Source organism: Leguminivora glycinivorella, chromosome Z, assembly GCF_023078275.1.
Source record: "Leguminivora glycinivorella isolate SPB_JAAS2020 chromosome Z, LegGlyc_1.1, whole genome shotgun sequence".
NCBI lineage: Eukaryota > Metazoa > Arthropoda > Insecta > Lepidoptera > Tortricidae > Leguminivora > Leguminivora glycinivorella.
In genome coordinates, this window is record NC_062998.1 from 4,436,306 (window position 1) to 4,458,688 (window position 22,383).

The window sequence follows — 22,383 nt, forward strand, 5'->3', positions numbered from 1 at the left end:
GTGACGCGCGGTCCCGTTCAGTCGCGTTAGTTTTACTCTGGGTTTTAACTTTATGCCGTCTTTGATTCTAGGCAAAGAGGATCAAGTATTATAGAGAGTTACTGTAAAAGTAAAATGTGTAATCACAGTGCATAGACTGCCACCTCTCGACACAAGCTTAAAACTTTTGAACCTCTGTTTTGACAATTTGGCCCATATTAAGCGTGATATGTGTTAAAATGTCAAATATTAATATTAGCGCCATCTAGCCGAGCGTCCCCCAAAGGTGTATCGCCATCTAGGTCACCGTACCTTTTTAACCCCCGACGCAAAAACGAAGGGGTGTTATAAGTTTGACGTGTCTGTCTGTGTGTATGTCTGTCTGTCTGTCTGTCTGTCTGTCTGTTTGTCTGACTGTCTGTTTGTCTGTCTGTCTGTCTGTCTGTCTGTCTGTCTGTTTGTCTGTCTGTCTGTCTGTCTGTCTGTCTGTGGCATCGTAGCTCTCGAACGGATGAACCGATTTTGATTTAGTTTTTTTGTCTGAAAGCTGAGTTAGTTGGGAGTGTTCATAGCCATGTTTCATGAAAATCGGTCCACTAGGTCGCGGTCGGGGGTTTTTTCAAAATTTTAATTTTGTGGTTAGGTTATTCTGTATGGTTTTGAGGTACGTTTTTTTCTCAGGCTTTATATACGGAGTTACATATGTCTTTGTTCTAGGGTAGCGGCTAACCGCGTGACATCGCTTTATGGTTTTAATAGGGCATCTGCTCACTGCTAGAGTGTGCCCAGAAAGAAAAGAGAAGTTAAGGTATTTTGAGAGAGATTTAAATAAGTAATTAAGTGTACCATAGGCTATTGTCGATACTGCCGAATGATTACCAAGTATATGAAACTATGATACAGTCAGCATCAAAATTAGCGGTTCAGAAGTAACTAGGTAATGGTCTGTAATCGCTTAACAAAAATATATGTGTATCTAGACATAAATAATTAAACTATGATACTTAAAAAAAACAGCATCAATCATCTCAATGTATGTTTTTTTTAATGTGTTTTTTGTACAATAAAGAGTTACTACTACTACTACTACTAAAAACTCTACAGATCTGGTAGCCTAGCGGTAAGTATGTGCGACTTTCGTTCCGGTGGTCCCCAAACCCCGGCTCGCACCAATGAGTTTTTCGGAATTTATGTGCGAAATGTCATTTGACATTTGCCAGTCGCTTTTCGGTGAAGGAAAACATCGTAAGGAAACCGGACTAATTCCAATAAGGTCTAGTTTACCCTTCGGGTTGGAAGGTCAGACGGCAGTCGCTTTCGTAAAAACTAGTGACTACGTCAAATTTTGGGATTAGTTGTCAAAGCGGACCCCAGGCTCCCATGAGCCGTGGCAAATGCCGGGATAACGCAAGGAGGGATGAATAGGCTAGTCGTATTCTTCGACTGACTGTACCTATTATAATATTTACGGCACTGTTATGTTAGGTACTGCCCCCAATAACCCGGGCTATTGGAATAATAAAGATGGGCTAAAGTTCTCTGGTGACTCCATAGACCAGATCTAACCTCAACTCGGTGGTATTTAAGAGTCTATTGCGTGCACACATTCACATTTCCAATACGTCACCACTACGAAAAAGTTACCCTAAACGCCCAATCATGTCCAAGCCAAAATCGACCTTGACACGCCGTCGTAAACTCGAAAACGGAAGACTGGCACCTTGACTTGTCACCTTTAGTGACAGGTCACGGAAGCGTACGGAATGGTCGGTGGCTTGGTTTAAAAAGGTCGTATGTGCGTTGTGTTTGGTTGTGCTTAGGTCGTTTTCGGACTGTTGGGTTCGTCTTCCGTGTGAATTCTCTTTGAATGGTTCGCGGTTTCTGAGGTGCAGTCGCGGGCAGATTGGACTCCGAATTACGGAATATAATAGGTAATACAGACAGAGTACAGATTGATACAATGGTGCATCGGCCGTCTGTTAATTGCGTGAGGCATGTTAACACTTTTTGCAATGAATGTACCTCTGAGATTCACAAAATGTACAGTTTTCCACATAAGTAAAGGCTGACCAGAAATATACGAATGACTACGCGCCATTTTGCGGAATATCATTGGACTATTTTCTTCATACTACTTCTACTGAACTGTCACCCCATACATCAGAATAACAGCGCCGTCTCGACAGTAGTCATTTAACCTTTCGTATGTGCCTGTCAAAAATCCATACCTACTAATATTATAAATAGGAAAGTGTGTTCGTCTGTTTTTTTGTTCGTCTTTCACAGCAAAACGGAGCGACGAATTAACGTGATTTTTTAGGTGGAGATAGCTGAAGGGATGTGACATCTTAAGGCTACTTTTTGTCTCTTTCTAACGCGAGCGAAGCCGCGGGCAAAAGCTATTATACTCGCGCCTCGTCCTCTTAGATAAGTCATAAACACATGTAGTTCCACATAAGTGACACCACTCTTGACTGCACTGTAGTTGAGATTTCTTTTTTTTTTTTTTTTTTTAAGTAGGGTAGTTTCAACCTTTATATAAACCAGCCATAGGCCGCGCGCCCCTCATTCACATTTTAGTGCTCAACCACTCAACGTGTAGTACTTCGTAAATTATTCTCTAGTATTTTTCGTCAGATTACAAGTGTAAAATACGTACATACGTGTAAAATGCCCAAAAGGAAGCAGGATAAGGAGTATAAGCATTTGCTTAACAAAATTAAAAAGTTAGAACGTAAGGTCAGTCGGAAGCGTATTATTTCAACATCGTCGGAAGATGAGGACTCAGTGCAAAGATCCTCACGTTGTTCGTCTGCGGAAAAGACTACAAACTCAGGTAATAGCCCTTGTGGTAATATTTTTTACTGAAATCCTACCTACATGTGAGGTACGTGATGCGCAATGATGTTTACATTGCTAAAATATCATCATCTTTTTACAGTAATGTAACAGATGGTTCAAATCAAATTATTAATTGACTTAAATTTAAATGTAATAGCAATATTCGAACTTTTAACGTATTTTTTCTTATAAAAGAATAAAACGTCTTGCGGTAGTATGCCTACCCTTCGTAAAATAATGTTAGCATTGCGTTTTAAATATGTAAATAACACTTTCTTGCTAACCTGTTGTGCAAAACGTATTTACGTTTGATATCATAGCGTGTAATCTGAGCTGTCGATGGGGCAGACTCGCCACACACTATGCAAGATGCACAAAAAGTACCTTGCCTCAGGGCCTTGTATTTACATGTTTGCCCGTTTCGGTACATGGTAAAAAGTATAAAGTTTGAATTACAGTTATCAAATAGATGCCTAAATGGTTATTGTATTCTCAATTACAGCATTGGCGGCTTTAGGCCCACAAGACTGGCTAGCGACCCACGATACCGTGGAGTTCGAAAATGATTGCCACGTTACACCCGAATCCCCCCTCGATGAGGTTAATATGGAACCTATCCTTCATACAGTTCAAGTTCACACGACCCCCGACGTAGTCCCAGAAACGACTGCCGAAATAGTTCCGGAAACGACCCCCGTTGTTGCGGAACAGATTCCGGAGGACAACGTACCAGGCCCATCTTCAGTTCCAGATGGTCATCAGGATGAAAATATCACAATTACGCTAGCAAGCGATGTGCTTGAAATTTTGGGCGAGGACCCGTCTGCTACTAAAAATTATGGCCCTGACGTGCACACTGAAATAGCAACACGTTTTCAACATATTGCTACAAATGGCCTCAGCAAGGAAATGCGTAAGGAGTTAATGGCCAAATATTTAACTCCTGAAAATTGCTGCCACATCGCTGCACCTGCCTTGAACCCAGAAATAAAGGCTGCAATCCCAGAAAATTTCGTAAAAAGAGACAAGGGTATTGAAACAAAGCAATCTCAGCTGGCAAGTGCGATTGCTTGCTTGTCGGAGGTCTTGTCGTCGCAGCTGAACAGCAAAACTAAAAACAACGACATGCTCGCTAAACTGATGGATATGGGTCGACTACTGTGCGACATACAGCACGGCGATTCAATTACCAGACGAAATTTCATTTACTTCAACGTAAAGAAAGAAATGAAAGAGCATTTGACAAATACGACAATAGATAAATTTTTATTCAGTGAAAATTTATCTGAAATGCTGAAATCCGCAAAAGCAGTTTCTAAGTCGGGAATAGAGCTGAAGCCCGAGGAAAAGAAGACTTCTAAAGCTGCACCACAGAAGCCTTTAAACCGCCGAGCTCCTGCCCCCGCGCGCAGGCCGCGAGGGCCGCCGCCGAGGAGCCGCGAGCCTGCAGCGCCGAGGGCCCCTCATCCGCCGCCGCCGCGCTCGCCTTACTCGAGGACGTCGTCGTACCATCATCACCCGCCCCCGCCGCCGACCCGCAGTTGGCGACGTTAGATACAGTTAAGTACGCGGGTAGACTGTCCGATTTCTATAAACAATGGGCGCTCATTACAGATGACCGCACCATCCTGTCGTGGATTAAGGGATACAAGATCCCATTTGCGTATCCAGTCACGCAAACATCAGTACCGATACCACCTAGCTATACAGAAACAGAAAAGTCTCAATTTAAAGTAGCAATTGATAAACTTATAGAAATCAGAGCAATCTCCCCATGTGAACCTTGCGATGAATAATTTATATCTAGCGTTTTTCTTGTGCCTAAACCAAATGGGTCGATGCGATTCATATTGAATTTGAAAAATCTAAATGATTTCATTCATGCAGATCATTTTAAGCTAGAAGATCTAAGGACTGCGACAAAATTAATAACTCGCAACTGTTACATGGCGTCTCTAGATCTTAAGGATGCTTATTTTTTACTTAAAGTACACAAGGATTCAAGAAAATATTTAAGATTTATTTTTGATGATATCTGCTCCGTTTACCTTCACAAAATTAATGAAACCTGTCGTCACGTTGTTACGAACAGCTGGTTTCATCTCGACTTTGTACTTAGATGATTGGTTTCTTATAGGCCAGACATATGATCAATGTCTACAAAATATAGAAATCACTAAAAGTCTTCTGAAAGCCTTGGGGTTCATCATAAACGAAGAAAAAAGTATGTTACAGCCTTCTTTGTCGTGCAAGTTCCTTGGTGTCATATTAGATTCCAAATGTCTTCAAATAAGCCTACCACTTGAAAAACGTCAGCGAATCGAGGAGCAGATAACCAAATTTATGGGACTCAAACGATGCAAAATAAGAGCTTTTGCGCAATTGGTAGGTATATTGGTGTCCGCATGTACAGCCGTAGAATATGGATGGCTTTACACCAAGGAACTTGAACGATGCAAGTTTTTAAGTCTTGACGGCGACGATAATTATGATAAGTATATGACCTTGCCAGATTCTCTACTCCCTGATTTGCAATGGTGGTTAAACAATATTGATCATTCTGTCCAGCCTATAAGAAAAGATGAATACTGCAGGGAAATATTCACAGATGCCTCCACTACTGGTTGGGGTTCAGTTTGTAATAACGTTAGGGCCAGTGGCCAATGGTCAGAGAATGAAAGACAATTGCATATCAATCAATTGGAACTCTTGGCCGTATATATTGCCTTGAAGATTTTCGCAAAAGATCTTTATATTTGTCAAATACTTCTCCGCGTAGATAATTCTACAGCGATATCTTACATTAATCGTATGGGTGGCATTTAATACCCCCACTTAAACAAAGTCACTAAGCAAATCTGGCAGTGGTGCGAAAATCGAAGGATTTTTGTATATGCATCGTACATAAAATCATGTGACAATGTTATAGCAGATGCGGAATCTCGACGATTGCATCCGGATATAGAGTTTGAGCTTAAGAACTGGGCCTTTCACTCTCTGACACATGCCTTCGGAAAACCGGATATAGATTTGTTTGCCAGCAGAATAAATAAGAAATGTTCTAAATACATATCATGGCACAGGGACCCAGATGCATTCGCTATAAATGCATTTACCATAAGTTGGTCGCATTATTACTTTTACGCGTTCCCGCCTTTTTCTATAATCTTGAAAACGCTCAGAAAAATTATTTCTGATCACGCAAGAGGAATTATGATCGTTCCCTTGTGGCCTAGCCAACCATGGTTTCCGGTATTTAGATCACTTCTTATTTCAAACACAATCACATTCACACCGGATAAGAATGTATTAATTTCTCATTCCAGCACCAGACGAATCCGCTCGAAGCTTACCCTGGTGGCAGGCATCTTATCCGGGAGTCGTTCTTACGCAGAGGCTTCCCACCATCAGGCCTAGACATCGCCTGCGCGTCGCTATCAGAAAACTCCCTTAAACAGTATGACAGTGCTATTAAAAAATGGTGGCTTTTTTGTAAAGAAAAATCCATAGATGTCACTGAAGGCTCTGTTCCCATTGTGATTGAGTTTCTTACACAGATGTTCCATAATGGTGTCCAATATGGAACACTCAACTCGTATAAATCAGCTATATCCTTAATACTTGTAAATGATATATCTAAGGATCCTAGAATTACTAGATTTTTAAAGGGCGTATTTCGACTTCGACCGCCCTTGCCAAAATACAACTCCACTTGGAACCCAACTTGTGTTCTGGATTTTCTAAGTAACTTTTATCCAAACGAAACTCTATCATTAGAAGATCTGTCAAAAAAATGTATCACATTATTAGCACTCACAACAGCACATAGGGTGCAAACTTTCTCTAAAATCAATATACAAAACATAGAAAATCTGAACGACAAGATTTTAATTAAAATTCCTGAGGTTATAAAAACTTCTCGGGTGGGTTCCAAGCAACCAATTCTTGTGTTGCCATATTTTACGCAAAAAGTAGAAATATGCCCTGCAAAAACCTTAATGTCTTATGTTGAAAAGACTGCGTCGGTACGGAAATCGGATTGTTTATTTATAAGTTATAAGAACCCTCATAACCCTGTAACCACGCAGACCCTCAGTCGGTGGATCAAGTCCACGCTCGGCGCGAGCGGCGTGGACGTGTCGGTGTTCACCGCGCACAGCACGCGCCACGCCAGCACGTCGCGCGCGCACGCCGCGGGGTGAACATCGACCTCATAAGAAATACCGCAGGTTGGAGCGGCAATTCCACTACATTTGCTCGATTTTACAACCGAATTGTCGTTGAACCTGATAATGAATGTGCCCTGGCTAGATCCATAATAAATAATGATGATTGAGTGAAAATAGGTTTACTGTTATAATTATTAAGAAATTATATTATGCAAATAATATAGAATAATTGTATTCAGAAAGATAATTGGACTATGTCCACATTTGTATGAACCTGATTAAAAATCAGAATGATTAAAAAACCGAAGACTGTTTTATTGATATGCCCGAATGAACTCTCAACATCTACATGTGTTTATGACTTATCTAAGAGGACGAGGCGCGAGTATAATTGATGATTAAACGAACTTACCTGTAAGTGAAGTTCTATCATAATTATACAAAGCGCCTCGTCCGAATTAGATAAGAGCAACCCTCCCACCCAAAACCCAAAAATTTTAAGACATATCAACAAAACAGTATATGAGACTCTAAACTAAATGAGGGGCGCGCGGCCTATGGCTGGTTTATATAAAGGTTGAAACTAGTTTACTATCAACCTGTTCTGGTAATCAATAGTTGGAAATAGATAAATCCACACGCACAATAAAACATACGGTAACTGTGTATGTGTGCGGGCAACGGGACTCCTAGGTCCTTCACCCGGCCCTTGGAAGGGCTAATCCAGTACTTGGACACCAGCTGGCTATAATCACACTTTGACACTGGCGATCAAATATATGAAAGAGGCGCGTTCCTAAGCACACAGTCTAAGCTCGTGTAGGTGAACGCGTACTGTGCTTGTATGAGTGAAATATGACAGGTCGACTGTTCGCGTTTTTGACAGGCGGTAACTGTGAGGTAACCGAGAGGGGGTGGGCGGCACTTTCAGCGGGGAGCGGGAGTGGCCATACTGTACGATAGTACTCTTTAAATTATACTGTGCTATAATCCAGTATAGGTAAAAAACTTAAGAAAGTCACCTGTTGTATGTGTGAGTGACGTGTTCGAATAGAGAACACATATTTAAAATTAGTAACACAAACAAAACAAACGCCTATTCGAACACGTCACTCACACATACAACAAGTGACTTTCTTAGGTTTTTCACCTATAAACTCAAGAAGGCACAACACGCCTTCTGGCAGTGTTCAGGTCAGTTCAAATACTTCAAATAAACCCATATATCGTCACTACTTTTAAAAAATCTCGTATCTCATACATACTCACTATGCATTACATCCATACTCACTACAATTTTCTTTTCATTGACAGACGAAGATACAAGTTTTTTTAAAAGTAGTGACGATATGTACTATAAATAAATAAAATAATAATAAATAAATATTATAGGACATTCTTACACAGATTAACTGAGTCCCACGGTAAGTAAAGCTCAAGAAGGCTTGTGTTATGGGTACTCAGACAACGATATATATAATATACAAATACATAGAAAACATCCGTGACTCAGGAACAAATATCTGCGTTTATCACACAAATAAATGCCCTTACCGGGATTGGAACCCTGGACCGCGGCGTAACAGGCAGGGTCACTACGCGCTAGGCCAGACCAGTCGTCAGATATACTATGCAATTTCTTACAAACATAATCTGATTTTTTTAACTTCTGATTAGCAGAAACGTGTGCAATCGATGCCACTATAGGCTTACTTAGAATAATTAAAAAGTGGAAAATAATTGAACAGTTGGCAGAGCGCTGGAGTATCGATCCAGATTCCGTGCCGTGAGTTCAAGTGTCATCCAAGGCAGACATTTTTCTCTTTTAAATTTATTCTAAACCTAAATATAATCTGTGTAAAGATGTCCTATAATATTTATTTATCTACCTTATTTACTCAACCACTGCATATACCTACTGGTCTACCAAAATCACTGTAAGAGCATTTCTTGTTTTGCCATTTTTATTATTTTGATTTTTTTAGGGAAAATTAGGTCAATTGTACTCAGAATCACGAGTACTTTCAATTTCACTTGGAGACAAAAAGTGTCCCAGAATTTCCATACATTTTTGTTACTTTCCTCTTTTGTTACCCCACACAACATGTACGGAAAATGGTAAGAAAATATAATATAATATAAGAAAAAATCGTATGGGACAATTTTTTTAACTAGTGAAGTAGTAGAGTAGAAATATCATAATTTTTTTCAAAAATATCACATTTTATAAAAGAGGCGAAAAAAAATGCTCGTAAATTGCTTGGTGCGAGTACCGCGGTATGCACCTGAGTTCGCACTAAAATAACAAAATATATGTTAAAAACTAATAACGTGTAGGTAATAAGTAATAAATCTTATTTCACAAAGCCGCCTTGTATTTGTAGGGCTATTAGCTTTCCGTGGAACTAATTAAAAGTCTGCTACCAGCTTAAAGTTAACTGCCATAGGTACTGGTGCTACTGGACTAAGCGCTCAGAGCCGCCAGGCCTACCTCATTTTCTCAAGGATGAAACTTTGGGATAATTAAGAGTTGTTAAGTTGTTATCGACGTTTAACGTCTGCATATTACCTAGTACGGCCCGACGGCCATTTTTTTAGGGTTCCGTAGTCAACTAGGAACCCTTATAGTTTCGCCATGTCTGTCTGTCCGTCCGTCCGTCCTCGGATAATCTCAGTAACCGTAAGCACTAGAAAGCTGAAATTTGGTACCAATATGTATATCAATCACGCCAACAAAGTGCAAAAATAAAAAATGGAAAAAATGTTTTATTAGGGTACCCCCCCTACATGTAAAGTGGGGGGCTGATATTTTTCATTCCAACCCCAACGTGTGATATATTATTGGATAGGTATTTAAAAATGAATAAGGGTTTACTAAAATAGTTTTTTGATAATATTAATATTTTCTGAAATAATCGCTGCTAAAACAAAAAAAAGTGCGCCCCCCCCCCTCTAACTTTTGAACCCTATGTTCAAAAAATATGAAAAAGTCACAATAGTAGAACTCTATAAAAACTTTCTAGGAAAATTGTTTTGAACTTGATAGGTTCAGTAGTTTTTGAGAAAAATACGGAAAACTACGGAACCCTACACTGAGCGTGGCCCGACACGCTCTTGGCCGGTTTTTCAGTTATAAAAAAAAACTTTAACTCTCCTTAAATTACCAAGGCTGATTTTTATTGTAGTTGTTAGAAAATGCTGTTAAGAATTGATAATCATCATTTCCTAACCATTTGCACCGGCCGTTGCTTGAGAAATTAGGGTAAGTTACAGATACTTTCAAGCGTCTGGTAAAAGTTACGGCCGGTGGCAATGGTCTGGAAATGATGACTATCAAATCCTTAAAGTCTTTTCTATTACATATATATCGTCACTACTTTAAAAAAAACTTGTATCTTCGTCTGTCAATGAAAAGAAAATTGTAGTAAGTATGTATGGAATGCATATAGACTTACTGCGTTTTAACTTTGAGGAACAGCGTGAGATACGAGATTTTTTTAAAGTAGTGACGATATGTTGATACCAAAGACATATATAACTCCGTATAGACAGATAAAGTCTAAGAAAAAAACGTACCTCAGTACCATACAGAAAAAGGTACGGTCAACGGTGGCCTAGGTGGCATTATACCTTTGGGGTACGCTCAGCTAGATGGCGCTAATATTTAATGATCCTCTTAAAACGTGGAATTGGTTTGGTTGATACGAACTGTAAATTATCCCTAAGTTTTATCCTTGAGAAAATGAGGAAGGTCTGGCGGCTCTGGGCTCTTAGTCCATATATTTCATAGTCTTAAAATTACTTTAAATAAATTATCCTTGATCAATAAATCAAATGGTAAAAAAATAACGATTAAAAATCGTGCAAAGTCCACTAAAAGACCCAGTCCACAAAATATCAGTCAATTGAGTCAATATATTGCAATAAAATGTGTATACCATCCATCACAGCATATAATTTAAATCGTACCTTATTTCAAGACACAGCAAGTTCAAATCCAAACGAAAGTAATGTTGCAATTATGTGTAAGTTGGCTCATCAAAGACGTTTTTTTAGTTTTAGTCTTCGACTGTTGTTTTCATATTTTATTCACACGTGAAATAAAACAAGAGTTCAGTTTGAGTTAAAGGTTTATAAAAACGTCTTTGTTATTATAGGGATATAAAGCGTCGGTAAGCCTAGGGTTGGCAGTTATGATTCGCCATTTTCATAGGGTGTTTAAATTAAGTTGACATTCGTATCTTGACACAATCTTTCGGATAACATTTTAGAAAAATCCCCCTTAAAGATGAACTAGAGACGAATCGTTCAAAATTAATAGATTTGTTATTAAAAGCATTCCATAGTTTTCATGTTACGGCGGAACTGATGATATTTTAAAATACATATTTTATATCAGTTACTGCTCGTCACTTCATCTAGTAAGTACCTAGATAAAGTGGCGAGCAGTAATGAATGAAGCATGACAGTAAGGGCCACTTGCACCAACGAAAATGGAGGGTTAACCCTCCATTATAACGTCCAGTATAACGCCTTGATAATACAGCGATATGTTGAAATATTTGTGAGCACTTTGGTCACTCCGATAAAGTAGGTAGGTCGGCCAATAGGAAAGTAGGTCGGCCATTAAATTTGAAGGTACTTAACGAACCTAACCTACGTTTTGCGTATTAGACCAATTCTGGATACATGGCAAACCAAGAACAAACGGGCCTCGCTCGTTTTTGCCCAGAACATGCAAGTTGTGGAATGAGCTACCTTCTGAGGTGTTCCCGTTGCGCTACGACATGGGGTTCTTCAAGAAGCAGGTATTTAGGGTTCTCGAAGGTCGGCAGCGCATAAGTGACTCCCCTGATGTCCATGGGCGGTGATAACTGCTTCCCATCAGGCGGCTCCTCTGCTCGTTTGCTGTCTATTTCATAAAAAAATCATGCGACTATGTGAATCACGCGAACTTAAGTATGGGCATTTTTGGGCAACCCTGAATCCTGGCTTCCCGCAGGGCCGTCATATTATATTGTTTTTGCACCTCATAAACCCAGATGAAATTATAATTCTTATTTTAAAAGACTCGGGCGCTGTACATTAAGTTTAATGATTATTTTTGTATTTATGCAACGTGCAACTTTAAAAGCGAATAAACTTTTACATCTGTAACTGTATTCTCTACTATTAGTCGATGGTCATAAAATATAATGAATGTTTATACTTGCGATCATATCATAAACTTTCTTCACATTTTTTGTGCAAATGTAAGTAAATATAAAGTCCCTAACACACAATATTCTTCTTCTATTCTTGGGATCCATCTACTCTATAATAGGCTAGTTTCCTATACTTAAAATAAAATATTTTATGCAGTGCACGAAATAAAGCACCACATAATTAGAAGAAAAATATGGGAATAAGTTATTTTTAAACATAATTTCTATTTAATAAATCAAAGAGAAAGATATTAAGTAAATGAATTGACCGTGACGTCTCTCCTCAGTATTTCATATTAGCAAATCGTTTTGACAGTTCATAAAAAGAAGCTGATTTGACTAGTAGGAAACTACTGAAACTAGCCTTCTCTGTACATGTTATTATATCGACATTATCGACTCTGTGTGTGTATTGACTCTAGGTCAGTGAAAAAAGGCGCGAAATTTAAAATTTCTAATGGAAGTCAACTATAGGGAACTTGCCTGTACGAAATAAAGCATCAGATAAAATTTATAAGAAATTTAAATCACTGAGAATAGTTATTTTTAATTTCAATTTCTATTTAATGAGCCTCACTCAACTCGATTTCATATTAATTCCATATTAACAAACCGTTCAAATTCGTATTGACAGTTATTAAAAAGAAGCTGATTTGACTAACAGGAAAGTAGCTTGTTGGCGCCTATTTGTGCAGCCTTTTACTTACTTTTACCAGGGTGGTAGCTCTGTAAGAGCAAAAAGTAAAATTTTCACTCTTTTAAAGAAAAAAGTACAAGTCCTAATGCCCTTGGCATGCGATTAAACCTTCAAAACACCGAAGTCAGGCAAAGGCCTAACCTGGTCATCTATCAGATCTCCTGCGATTTCTCAAAGTGGCAACGAGTTCAAAACTTACAAAACGTCAAATGGAACACAGATATGAAAATTAAAAAAAAAACTTTTGCCTTAAGAAACAAGGTTCTATTCTCTATGGTATACGTAAGCTAAAAATAATCTCAAAATCATCGCATCTGATACAGACGCAAGTCTCAAAAAGTATTATGCTACGCACAGAGTAAGGTTCTGTTTGCCGCGATGAAGGCTTCGTCGTGATAGCTCGAAGGAGCTATTTGGGCCCATTTTTAGGGACCCGAGGGCTGGCGATTAATTTGAATTGCGTTTGGTCTCGATAAGTGGCTAATGTACGTACAGTCAGCAACAAAAAGGCTATGGCAAATTTATGCACTCACTGTAGGGTCCGCTGGTTACGGTTTTTCAACTTTCATACTTTTAATTGTGAATGAGCTTAAACTACTTAAATAATGTGTCCACGTTCTTTAGTACCATAAACAAAACTGCAAGTTTATATATTTAAAAAAAACTGGGGCAGCTTAGGCACTGGTACCTTATTCCAATATCAATTCTATGTAAACAAGGTATCTCTTACTCGATAGCGTAAATGTCGGGTAATGTCTATGTAATTTTAGGTCCTAGTAAGTAACCGTTAGTGGCGGTCGTTAAGGGTAACTGTTTTGGGGACGGTAGTGGGCAGTCACTCGAAACGCCCAATTCGTTAAGGCAAATCGTACGCAGGTATTTTTAGACTTTGTTAATATTTGTACAGCTTAATGGATTCGCGTATTTAGATCGCAACTCCTTTCGTGTTATATAGCTTTTGATGTCATTCGTTTTTATCACACACTTAATATACCAATAAATTGATAGGTAGCTTAGACATCTACATTTTGTACTGTACAAGTGTACATACTGCAGTAATATGCAATGATTTATTTCTAGTTAAAAATAAATAAGTAACACTCCCAGACAAAAAAAAAGATTAAATCGAGGCTTCACCCAAATTAGGCAACATCACAAAACAGAACACTTGTGTACACACGCCAAATTTAAATGTAGAACTCGCATTTCCCCAAACCGGCCCGACCGACCATATTTAAAAATATGTTTTTTTAAGAAAGCATAGAGTGCGATGACCGGCTGATAGTTTTTTTTTTATGGACGAAGGAGCCAGGATGCTTGGACGTGACTTAGGTTTTTAATTTGATATCGGTGACAAAAAAGTAATGGATTTTTTTAAAGCCGTTCGCGACTGGTTTTGATTGTGTGACCTTCGCAGAGGTTTATGCAAGTCTGGTTAACTTTGTTGTATTATTTGTATGAATACATATGTTTATTTTTATTAATAGGTATTTGGCTTCATGCCGTATAGGACCTTCTGATCAGTATTTCTGTAAGAGTTTCAGAAAGAGGGGACCGACGTTTCCGATGGAAAGATTGGAAAGCTATATTATAAACGTACAAGCATGGTCTGATAGTTATTTTAGGTATTTAGAAAACTGTCTTACCTACTCTCTAACATTCTCGATAGATTCCGTTAGCTTTGTTCAGAATTAAGATGGATTTAAAAAAAGGATAAGGTTATTTCAGTTTTAAATTCTGCTTTATTAATAGAGTGATATTAAAGTCGTTTTAGACATAAACTAATAGGTGTCACATGTCCTGACCCTCTATGATATTAATACGGTTCTGATTCTGTCAATGAAAGAGAACAGGTCACAGATGTAATTGTGTTATGCAAATAATAATGTAAGCGCAGGTTCTTTGTATTGTTACGCCATATTGCCGATGAATCAGTTGCGTAGGCGCACCCACATGGACAACCTCAATGGCTATGGCCTTATACTTAAAAAAAAAGATTTCACCATTTCGTTGGTAAGCTAAGTTGACAGATATTTTGATAACCTTGCCCGTGCATTGCAAGTAAACGTCATTTCATAGAAGTTTGACATTCAGAACACGTTGGTAGCTTGTATCTCAAAATAGCTTTTATCTAACTAGGCAAATCGTTGAAATTGGTATTCATTTGGTATTTATTTATTTGTCTAGTAAATTCTGTGAAGATTGAAAGGGAAATCTAAGACTCATTTTGGCATTACATGTTTTACACTTGAGTTCTCGTGTAAAATTACTTCAAGACGATAAATAACATGTCTTGTGACATCACGTTAAATTCAAATCCATATTTAAAACTAAACGCCGTTGAGTCATAGAGTCATAGTGATGTCATCTAAAATGCCAGCACGGTGCCAAACAGGTCCCGCGACCGTCATTCTAAGTATTATGTAAAACAGTTAATTTTATGTGACCGACGACAATAAACATTTATACACTGTGAACAACTTTAATTAAAAATGAAATAAATAATATTGATTTTATTTTTGTCCATATTACATTTTATTACAGTCCGTAAAACCACTTCCGTCTGCACAAAAACTGTAGGTAAATTAAAATAAAAATGTTACCAAGGTTTTTAGAAGCACATAAAAAAAATCTTCGCGCCTCTTTCTACTGACAAACTTGTTTGACAGACTATAAAAAATCTCAAATGACACAACAATGTTTGCGTGACCGTTCGGCTCTTATTCATCGTATCTTTATCGTAATTACAATCAATACGTATTTATTACACAAACACAATTTTCTGAGAGCAAAAACTGAACAGTGCTCGCTGTAATCAGATTTTAATTACGCCTGATATTATCTGTGCCCGAGATGATTCCCTTTTGTTGTGTTGGTTCACCTGTAAGGCTAACCACAGACAACAAGATTATTTATTCATAAATCTGTAACTTACAGGGGCGGACATCCTGTTGGGAGCAAATTCAATCAGTCGAAATATTTTCCATGTTTTACGTGATTATTGTCAAGAGGGCGTTGTTATTCTGATGTATGCGGTGACAGACAGATAGTTCAGTATAGTATGAAGAAAATAGTTGTACCTAACGAAATTCCGCAACATGGCGCGTAGTCATATATTTCTGGTCAGGCTTTAGTGATGCATTAATTAGAGTGCCATAAAGTATCTACCTATCCTATTTGGAAGTGTGGAACTACATACTTGAAAAGTCGTTGTGAATTATATGGCGATAAACTAAATTAAAAAAAAATGATTACACTGTGCACTGGAGTCTACAAACGGAGATTCAGAATCCCGTTGCGAAATCCGGTCGTCTGTCGCGAGCCTAACCCGATGTTGATCTCATAACAGATAAGACTGTGGCAGCGGAAATCTAGCTATCAAATGGCCAGTTGTTTTTTTTTTATTTTATTTGCAGAGGCTGTGGCTACTAACAATTTTAGAATTCATTCTGTGTTTAATAAAAGGAATATGCTTGCATTCAATGTGAAAGTACTTTAAGGGTAACTGGCCATAAGATGTGGGGGGATGAAAGACAAGCGACGAAAAATGTATCACGAATCACGATAAATGTGGAGGGATGTAACAGGTGGGAACAGCGCCGGCCCGCACACTCGATCAGGGTAGAGCGAGATATAGTTTTGGCGCCCCCTTGTTTAACCTTTTTTGGGGGGTTCGTTGCTAAAATGCTCAGAGATTAGCTGTGTCCATCTGATCTGAAACGTCGCAACCATCTGACTAGGTTACAAAAATATTTCTCATGCATGTTTAGTGACAGAAATTGTTAGTGCGAGCGAAGCGAGCGCGAAAATTTTTCCTATTATTTATGGGAGGGGGGGGGGGGCTTGATTCTATAAAAGCCCCTGGCTGTCATAGGACAAACGTACGCGAGGTTAATGCTTTCCTGTGCGGTGTGTTCATTGAGTAGTGGACAAGAACAAATGGCTGTGATGAAACAAAAGAGGCCAAAAACCAAGCTTTAGCCCTAGACCAAGGAACCAATAACTGATAACAGTCGGATTTGAGCTTTAGTTCAGGGCCAAGGCAAGGCATGGGAGAGAAAAGCAAATTTCAGCAATGGCCAACTTGGACAGACATTGAGAAGCCGAGAAGTTCAACTCTAATTGCAAAACTGCAGAAGAGCAAAGCTTGGAATTAAATAGGTTAATAGGCGAGACGATTAAAAAATCTAATTAGTCCGTCAGTTAGATTATCAAAGAATTTTAGGCAAGTATTTTTTCTTATTTCTCGTAAACGAAAAATTACAACGGTTCACTGCGGAGAAGTTACGCGTGAATTCACGCCTAGGTGCAATTTTTACATAGAACCCCCACTCCGGAACTTTGATGTTCTATATCTTTGTATTTTTTCATTATTAGAAATAAAAAATTGCGCCTCTGTGAGACGTTTTGCGCCTTTGGCTTTAAGAGGAACTCCGCTTTGAATTGTGGATAAACACTGAGCGTTTGGATAGCGACGCAACATTGTCTTTGTCGTTCGCCTCCCAACAATGTGGTTCGTCAAGAGCTAGAAACTTCTTTCGCGGCGCCCTAGCAACTGTAGCAACAGCTCCCACCTTATGAATGTGGTACATGGTGGCATTTTGGTGCAACTTTTCAGATAATCTGAATCACAATTACAAATCTAGATTTTCAATATCTGAATAAATTTCATTTCCGGCTCCTCTCGCCATTGGGCTATGTGTGCGCCCACGGAAAGACGATTTTGGCGCCCCCTTACCATTCGGCGCCTAGAGCGGCCGCTCCACTCGCTCTACCCTTAATCCGGCCCTGGGTGGGAAGGCTGAGGAAAAGGTAGATGGACTATACAAAGATGATCATCTAATGTGAGCACTGAGCACTGAGCAGGCTGTAATTTCATAAATTGAAGATTACTTTTTAAATCTTAATGTGTGCTTGAAAAATACAACATTTTACCATGATTTTGCTAGGTTAAATTACTTACATGTATAACTGATCTCGTCTCTACAATCAAAATGAACGGTCTCCAACCATAATAACTTACTGAACCCTCTTACGGTATCAGTGTCATCTGACGTTGTATTTTACGATAAATAGGAAAACTCAATACGCCTGCCAACTTACATTTTCATCTGGCCAAATAAACAAAAGAATAAACCGCGTACTATTCAACTACCATCAGATAAAGACGATGCTTAAGTTGGCGGCAAACCTAACTTGGTATAGACCCGGTCCTTTCAGTGTTATTATATTTACGTACAGAGACGAACGGTCCTTAACCAGCCACGCGTTTTCGGTTTCGCTCCGCCCGGTTTAGCTGGCGGGAGTGTCGTGGTTCCATTTAGAATGGTTTATAAAGCGCTTGAAAGCTTTAGGAATAAGAAAAGTTTTCTTTTTTGAAATAAATGGCTTATCTTATTAATACAATGGTATAACCTGCCTGTAGCATTGCGTACAGGGAGGCATTCTTTACCATACTTTTTGCATTGTCGTTCTGTTAAAAAAGGTTTTTTAAATGCGTTTATCCGTTGCGTAGGTTCTTTATAGGCGGCTAGAGATCGTTTAATACCGGCTTTTTAGATCTTTTTTTAAATAACTTGGAATTCATAGTCGTTGCATGTATGCAAAATAATAAAATGCACATGAAACGACGGCTGTGTCGGCAATATTTATTTACAAAGATTTTCAAGCTATAACAGTAAAATAAGATCACATTAACAAAACAAAATGTTTTTTAACAGTTCAGCCCTCACTTCTATAGTCTCTGATACAAGATATAAAGGAAAACGCAAACATCATTTGATCAATTCAGATCAGAAAAAAAAAATGAAAATTTTAACTTCGACTGTCCAATCCATTTTGTTGTGTAAGGTGCATTAAAATAATATTCGTGATGTTAGTTGTCCAAGAGTATTGAACAATTTTTCTCCGAGTAGATGTAAGTATCATGATATTTGAAATGCCAAGTAAAGCATGACCAGTTCCCGTAGCCGAATGGCATTTCTACGACGCGAAACGGAAACGAAACGCCGCGAAAGGTGGTCTGGCTCTGTCGCGCGAAATACGCAAGAGCGATAGAGATAGATATCTACTAGCGTTTCGTTTCGTGAGCGTTTGTGCCATTCGGCTACGCACCCAGGCTTTACATTGACTTGTAGTAGAATTTTGCTTGACTCATTGTCCATATACAATTTTATGCGAAAATGAAATAAACATGCGGTTACAAAAGGCGGACTTACCGCGGACATTCTCTAGGTACCAGTGCTTACTCTCTTGAGAACGACATTCGAAGAGCCAACAAAAGGAATCGAACCACCAACAATAAGCCACTTATTCATAACGTTGCAGTTAAAACAAACACTCATTGCATAACCGTTTCCTGCTTTCACTGCAATCGTAACCGTAAACATAACTTTGCACAGCATACAATCCACACGTAATACAAAATTAACAACGCCGGCAAACTTAAGTTTGTATTACTTGTGAATTGTAGGTAATACAAAGTTATCGCTGCCGGCATAGTTAGCGTGGTATTTGATGGTGGTTGTGGGGTGTGCCAAGAGATGTTTGCGGTTGATTTGATGAGTTTGTTGATCGAATTATGTCGCTGTCGTGAGAACATGAAGTCTTGTGATGTTTGTCTCAAACATACATCGAATACATTTGATGGATACTTACCTATATGGTAGGCATATGTGTACAGTCGACTACAAAGAGATGTATCCACTTTTTCACCTTCGACTATACCTACATAATATTATACTTAGGCTTAACTAATTAAAAAGGGAAATACGACCAGTATGTTAAGAACAATGAGGACAATGCCCCGAACGACATTTTCATAGACACAAATAAATAAATAAATAATGGGGACACCTTACACAGATCGACTTAGCCCCAAACTAAGCTTGTACTATGGGTGCTAAGCGACGATATACATACTTAAATAGATAAATATATACTTATATACATAGAAAACGTCCATGACTCAGGAACAAATATCTGTGCTCATCAGACAAATAAATGCCCTTACTGGGATTCGAACCCAGGACCGCGGCTTAGCAGGCAGGGTCACTACCGACTGAGCCAGACCGGTCGTCAAACATAGGTACATACTTGAGTTTATTTATATCGAGTACAAAAATAAAACCAGAACCAGAGTGTACTTAAAACCGCCCCGTGTAGTTAGTTCGACTGCCTGTATATAGGCACCTAGTTGAAAACCTCGCCCTGCACTCAGCCGCCCTTAGAATACTAAACTATAAAATACCTAAGTTTCAATTTCACCAGATCGCAGATAGCATTGTGTTACACGACGATACGTCCGAACCAAAAAGACGTAACACCATATCAATTTCAATGTCGCTTACGTCGTTTTTAATTACGACCAGGGATGTGCGTGTCACACGCTAAATAGCTAATAACATGCTTTATAGACCTTAAATGGACTTTAAGTTGTTGCCACAAGGGTTACAAGTTGCCAGTGAACTGTAGTGCCTATACTTTGTATGCATGAGAAACATCGTGTTATAGTGTTGGTAAACTTGTCTTGAAATGATCATAGAGGTATTTATCTGTTTAAGTATGTATATCGTCGCTTAGTACAAGAATGTGTAACCATAATCATATTATGTATATGATAAGGGCTTCCGCCTATTTACATAATGTATATTCTCAACTATTCTAATTGACGTCGTTTTAAAGTCCTCAGCGTGCGTAGCCGAATGTACAAACGCTCACGAAACGCTTGTAGATATCTATCTCTATCGCTCTTGCGTATTGGTGCGACAGAGCCAGACTACCTTTCGCGGCGTTTCGTTTTCGTTTCGCGTCGTAGAAATGCCATTCGGCTACGGGGCCAGGTTTCATTTTATTTCCATACCAAGTTTCATCTATTTCGGTTGAGAAAAGTGAAGAAAACTTATATCTTATAGTATAACCAAGATAACCTATCTCCCTAAATAAAATGTTAAGTAGTTATAGTATAAAAACATAAACAATCTATACCTACAAAATAATTAATAAGGTTTCCATAAATCTGTGGATAAAATTAATACATCATAGCAAGTAAGTGTTGCTATGTATTGACAATTAAAGTATTCAATCAATTACCATTAGATATTAAAGAAATTTGTAACATAAAAATATTCAAACGGACATTGCATAATTGATAAATTGGCTATTGAATAATATTTTTTACAGCATTAAGGATTTTTTTGACTAAGTACCAAACTGACTAATGACATTCAATTTTTTCAATTTAAATTTTTGTAAGTACTTTTTACTATTGTAAACTACTTTCATTTCTGTGTTGTTGCATGAAATGTAAATAAATATTTTAGGTTTAAGTTGAAATTTTTGCATGCTATAAATAAGGCTAAATGTGTGATACTTGCAATTATTATGATAGCTTTTTTTAACCACATTTAATGCAAATAAAGAATTTTACTTTACTTTTACTTTATGATAAAAAAGTACTTAAAATAGTTCAATTTCTATCCAAATTATTCTCATCCAAAACTGACTCATCATTAGTTGCCAGTTGCCACATGCGAAACGGTTTACATAGACGGTGGCACCACCATTAATATCTACTCTATGTTGTCAGGCTGTATGTACCTTAAGAATAAATCGTAAATCCAAAACCATAAACAATAAACACTACTCTGACTGACGGATTACAATTACGAATTTCAATTGTCTTATTCCTCACTTATACCGTCGTAGCCCTTGGCCAGTAAAAGGTTTCCGCGTTCCATCGCCCACGTCCCGCCATCTTGGATTACTCGACACAGAATAGACTAACCGACGGTTATCTCTATTGCGATAAGCTGTTTTATAATCTGTGCGGATAGTGCGGGACAAAATACCGGTTCGCGCGGTCGCGGGGAAATGTCATCATTACGTGCAAACAAACCTTTTTAGATCCTTTTAAAGTTTATTTTTTGTGTTGGTGTAAAACCAAATTGTATATTTCTATCGATTATTTAAGAGCAAACTGTTGATTATATATTACCTATATTATATTAGTTCATTATTCAGGACTAAAGGTTCCTTGTTTTTCCCTCACTAGCGATTTCCGTCACTAGAAAAAAATTACAAATGTGGGCGCGAATGTTAATCTTCCCATAGACAATTTGAATTTCGCGCCTTTTTCAAACTTGCTTAACTTTTTTTTTATAATTTATTTCATGACCATGGATACAAGTCCTTCAGTCGCATTTTTAGAGTTAACAATCACAAAACAATAGGCTACTTGACCTTTTTTAAAGTCTGTCATGATTAAGTACTGTCCAGTTAACCGAAATAAAATATTCACATATTTTATTATGACTTAAACCAGCAAAAATATTTTTAAAGTATACTTTTACGTAATCCGGCGAAAACAACACAGTCATGTTAATCTATAGATTATCTGGACATCAGGTCATTCTATTCGAAAACAACATTTTCTGACTTTTTAAGTTTGAAGGAATAGAGTTCAATATGTAGTTATTGTTTTGACATGCAGTAA

General features: G+C 38.1%; 2 protein-coding genes across 9 annotated transcripts in view; both read left to right on the forward strand.

Moving 5' to 3' along the window:
• LOC125241897 (titin) overlaps positions 1-22,383 on the forward strand; it is a 123,717-nt gene that overhangs the window by 6,897 nt on the left and 94,437 nt on the right. The window contains exon 2 of one of the 8 annotated variants that reach the window (XM_048150596.1): positions 697-787. The exons of the other annotated variants lie outside the window; for them this stretch is intronic. The gene's annotated coding sequence lies outside the window, so the exon portion shown is untranslated. The remainder of the gene's footprint in view (positions 1-696; positions 788-22,383) is intronic. 8 annotated transcript variants of the gene reach the window in all.
• On the forward strand, positions 2,630-7,022 carry LOC125241485. Its single transcript, XM_048149998.1, has 5 exons — positions 2,630-2,815; positions 3,323-3,980; positions 4,184-4,379; positions 6,147-6,443; positions 6,909-7,022. The coding sequence occupies exons 1-5, from the start codon at positions 2,650-2,652 to the stop codon at positions 7,020-7,022; spliced, it is 1,431 nt and encodes a 476-aa protein (XP_048005955.1). The 5' UTR covers positions 2,630-2,649.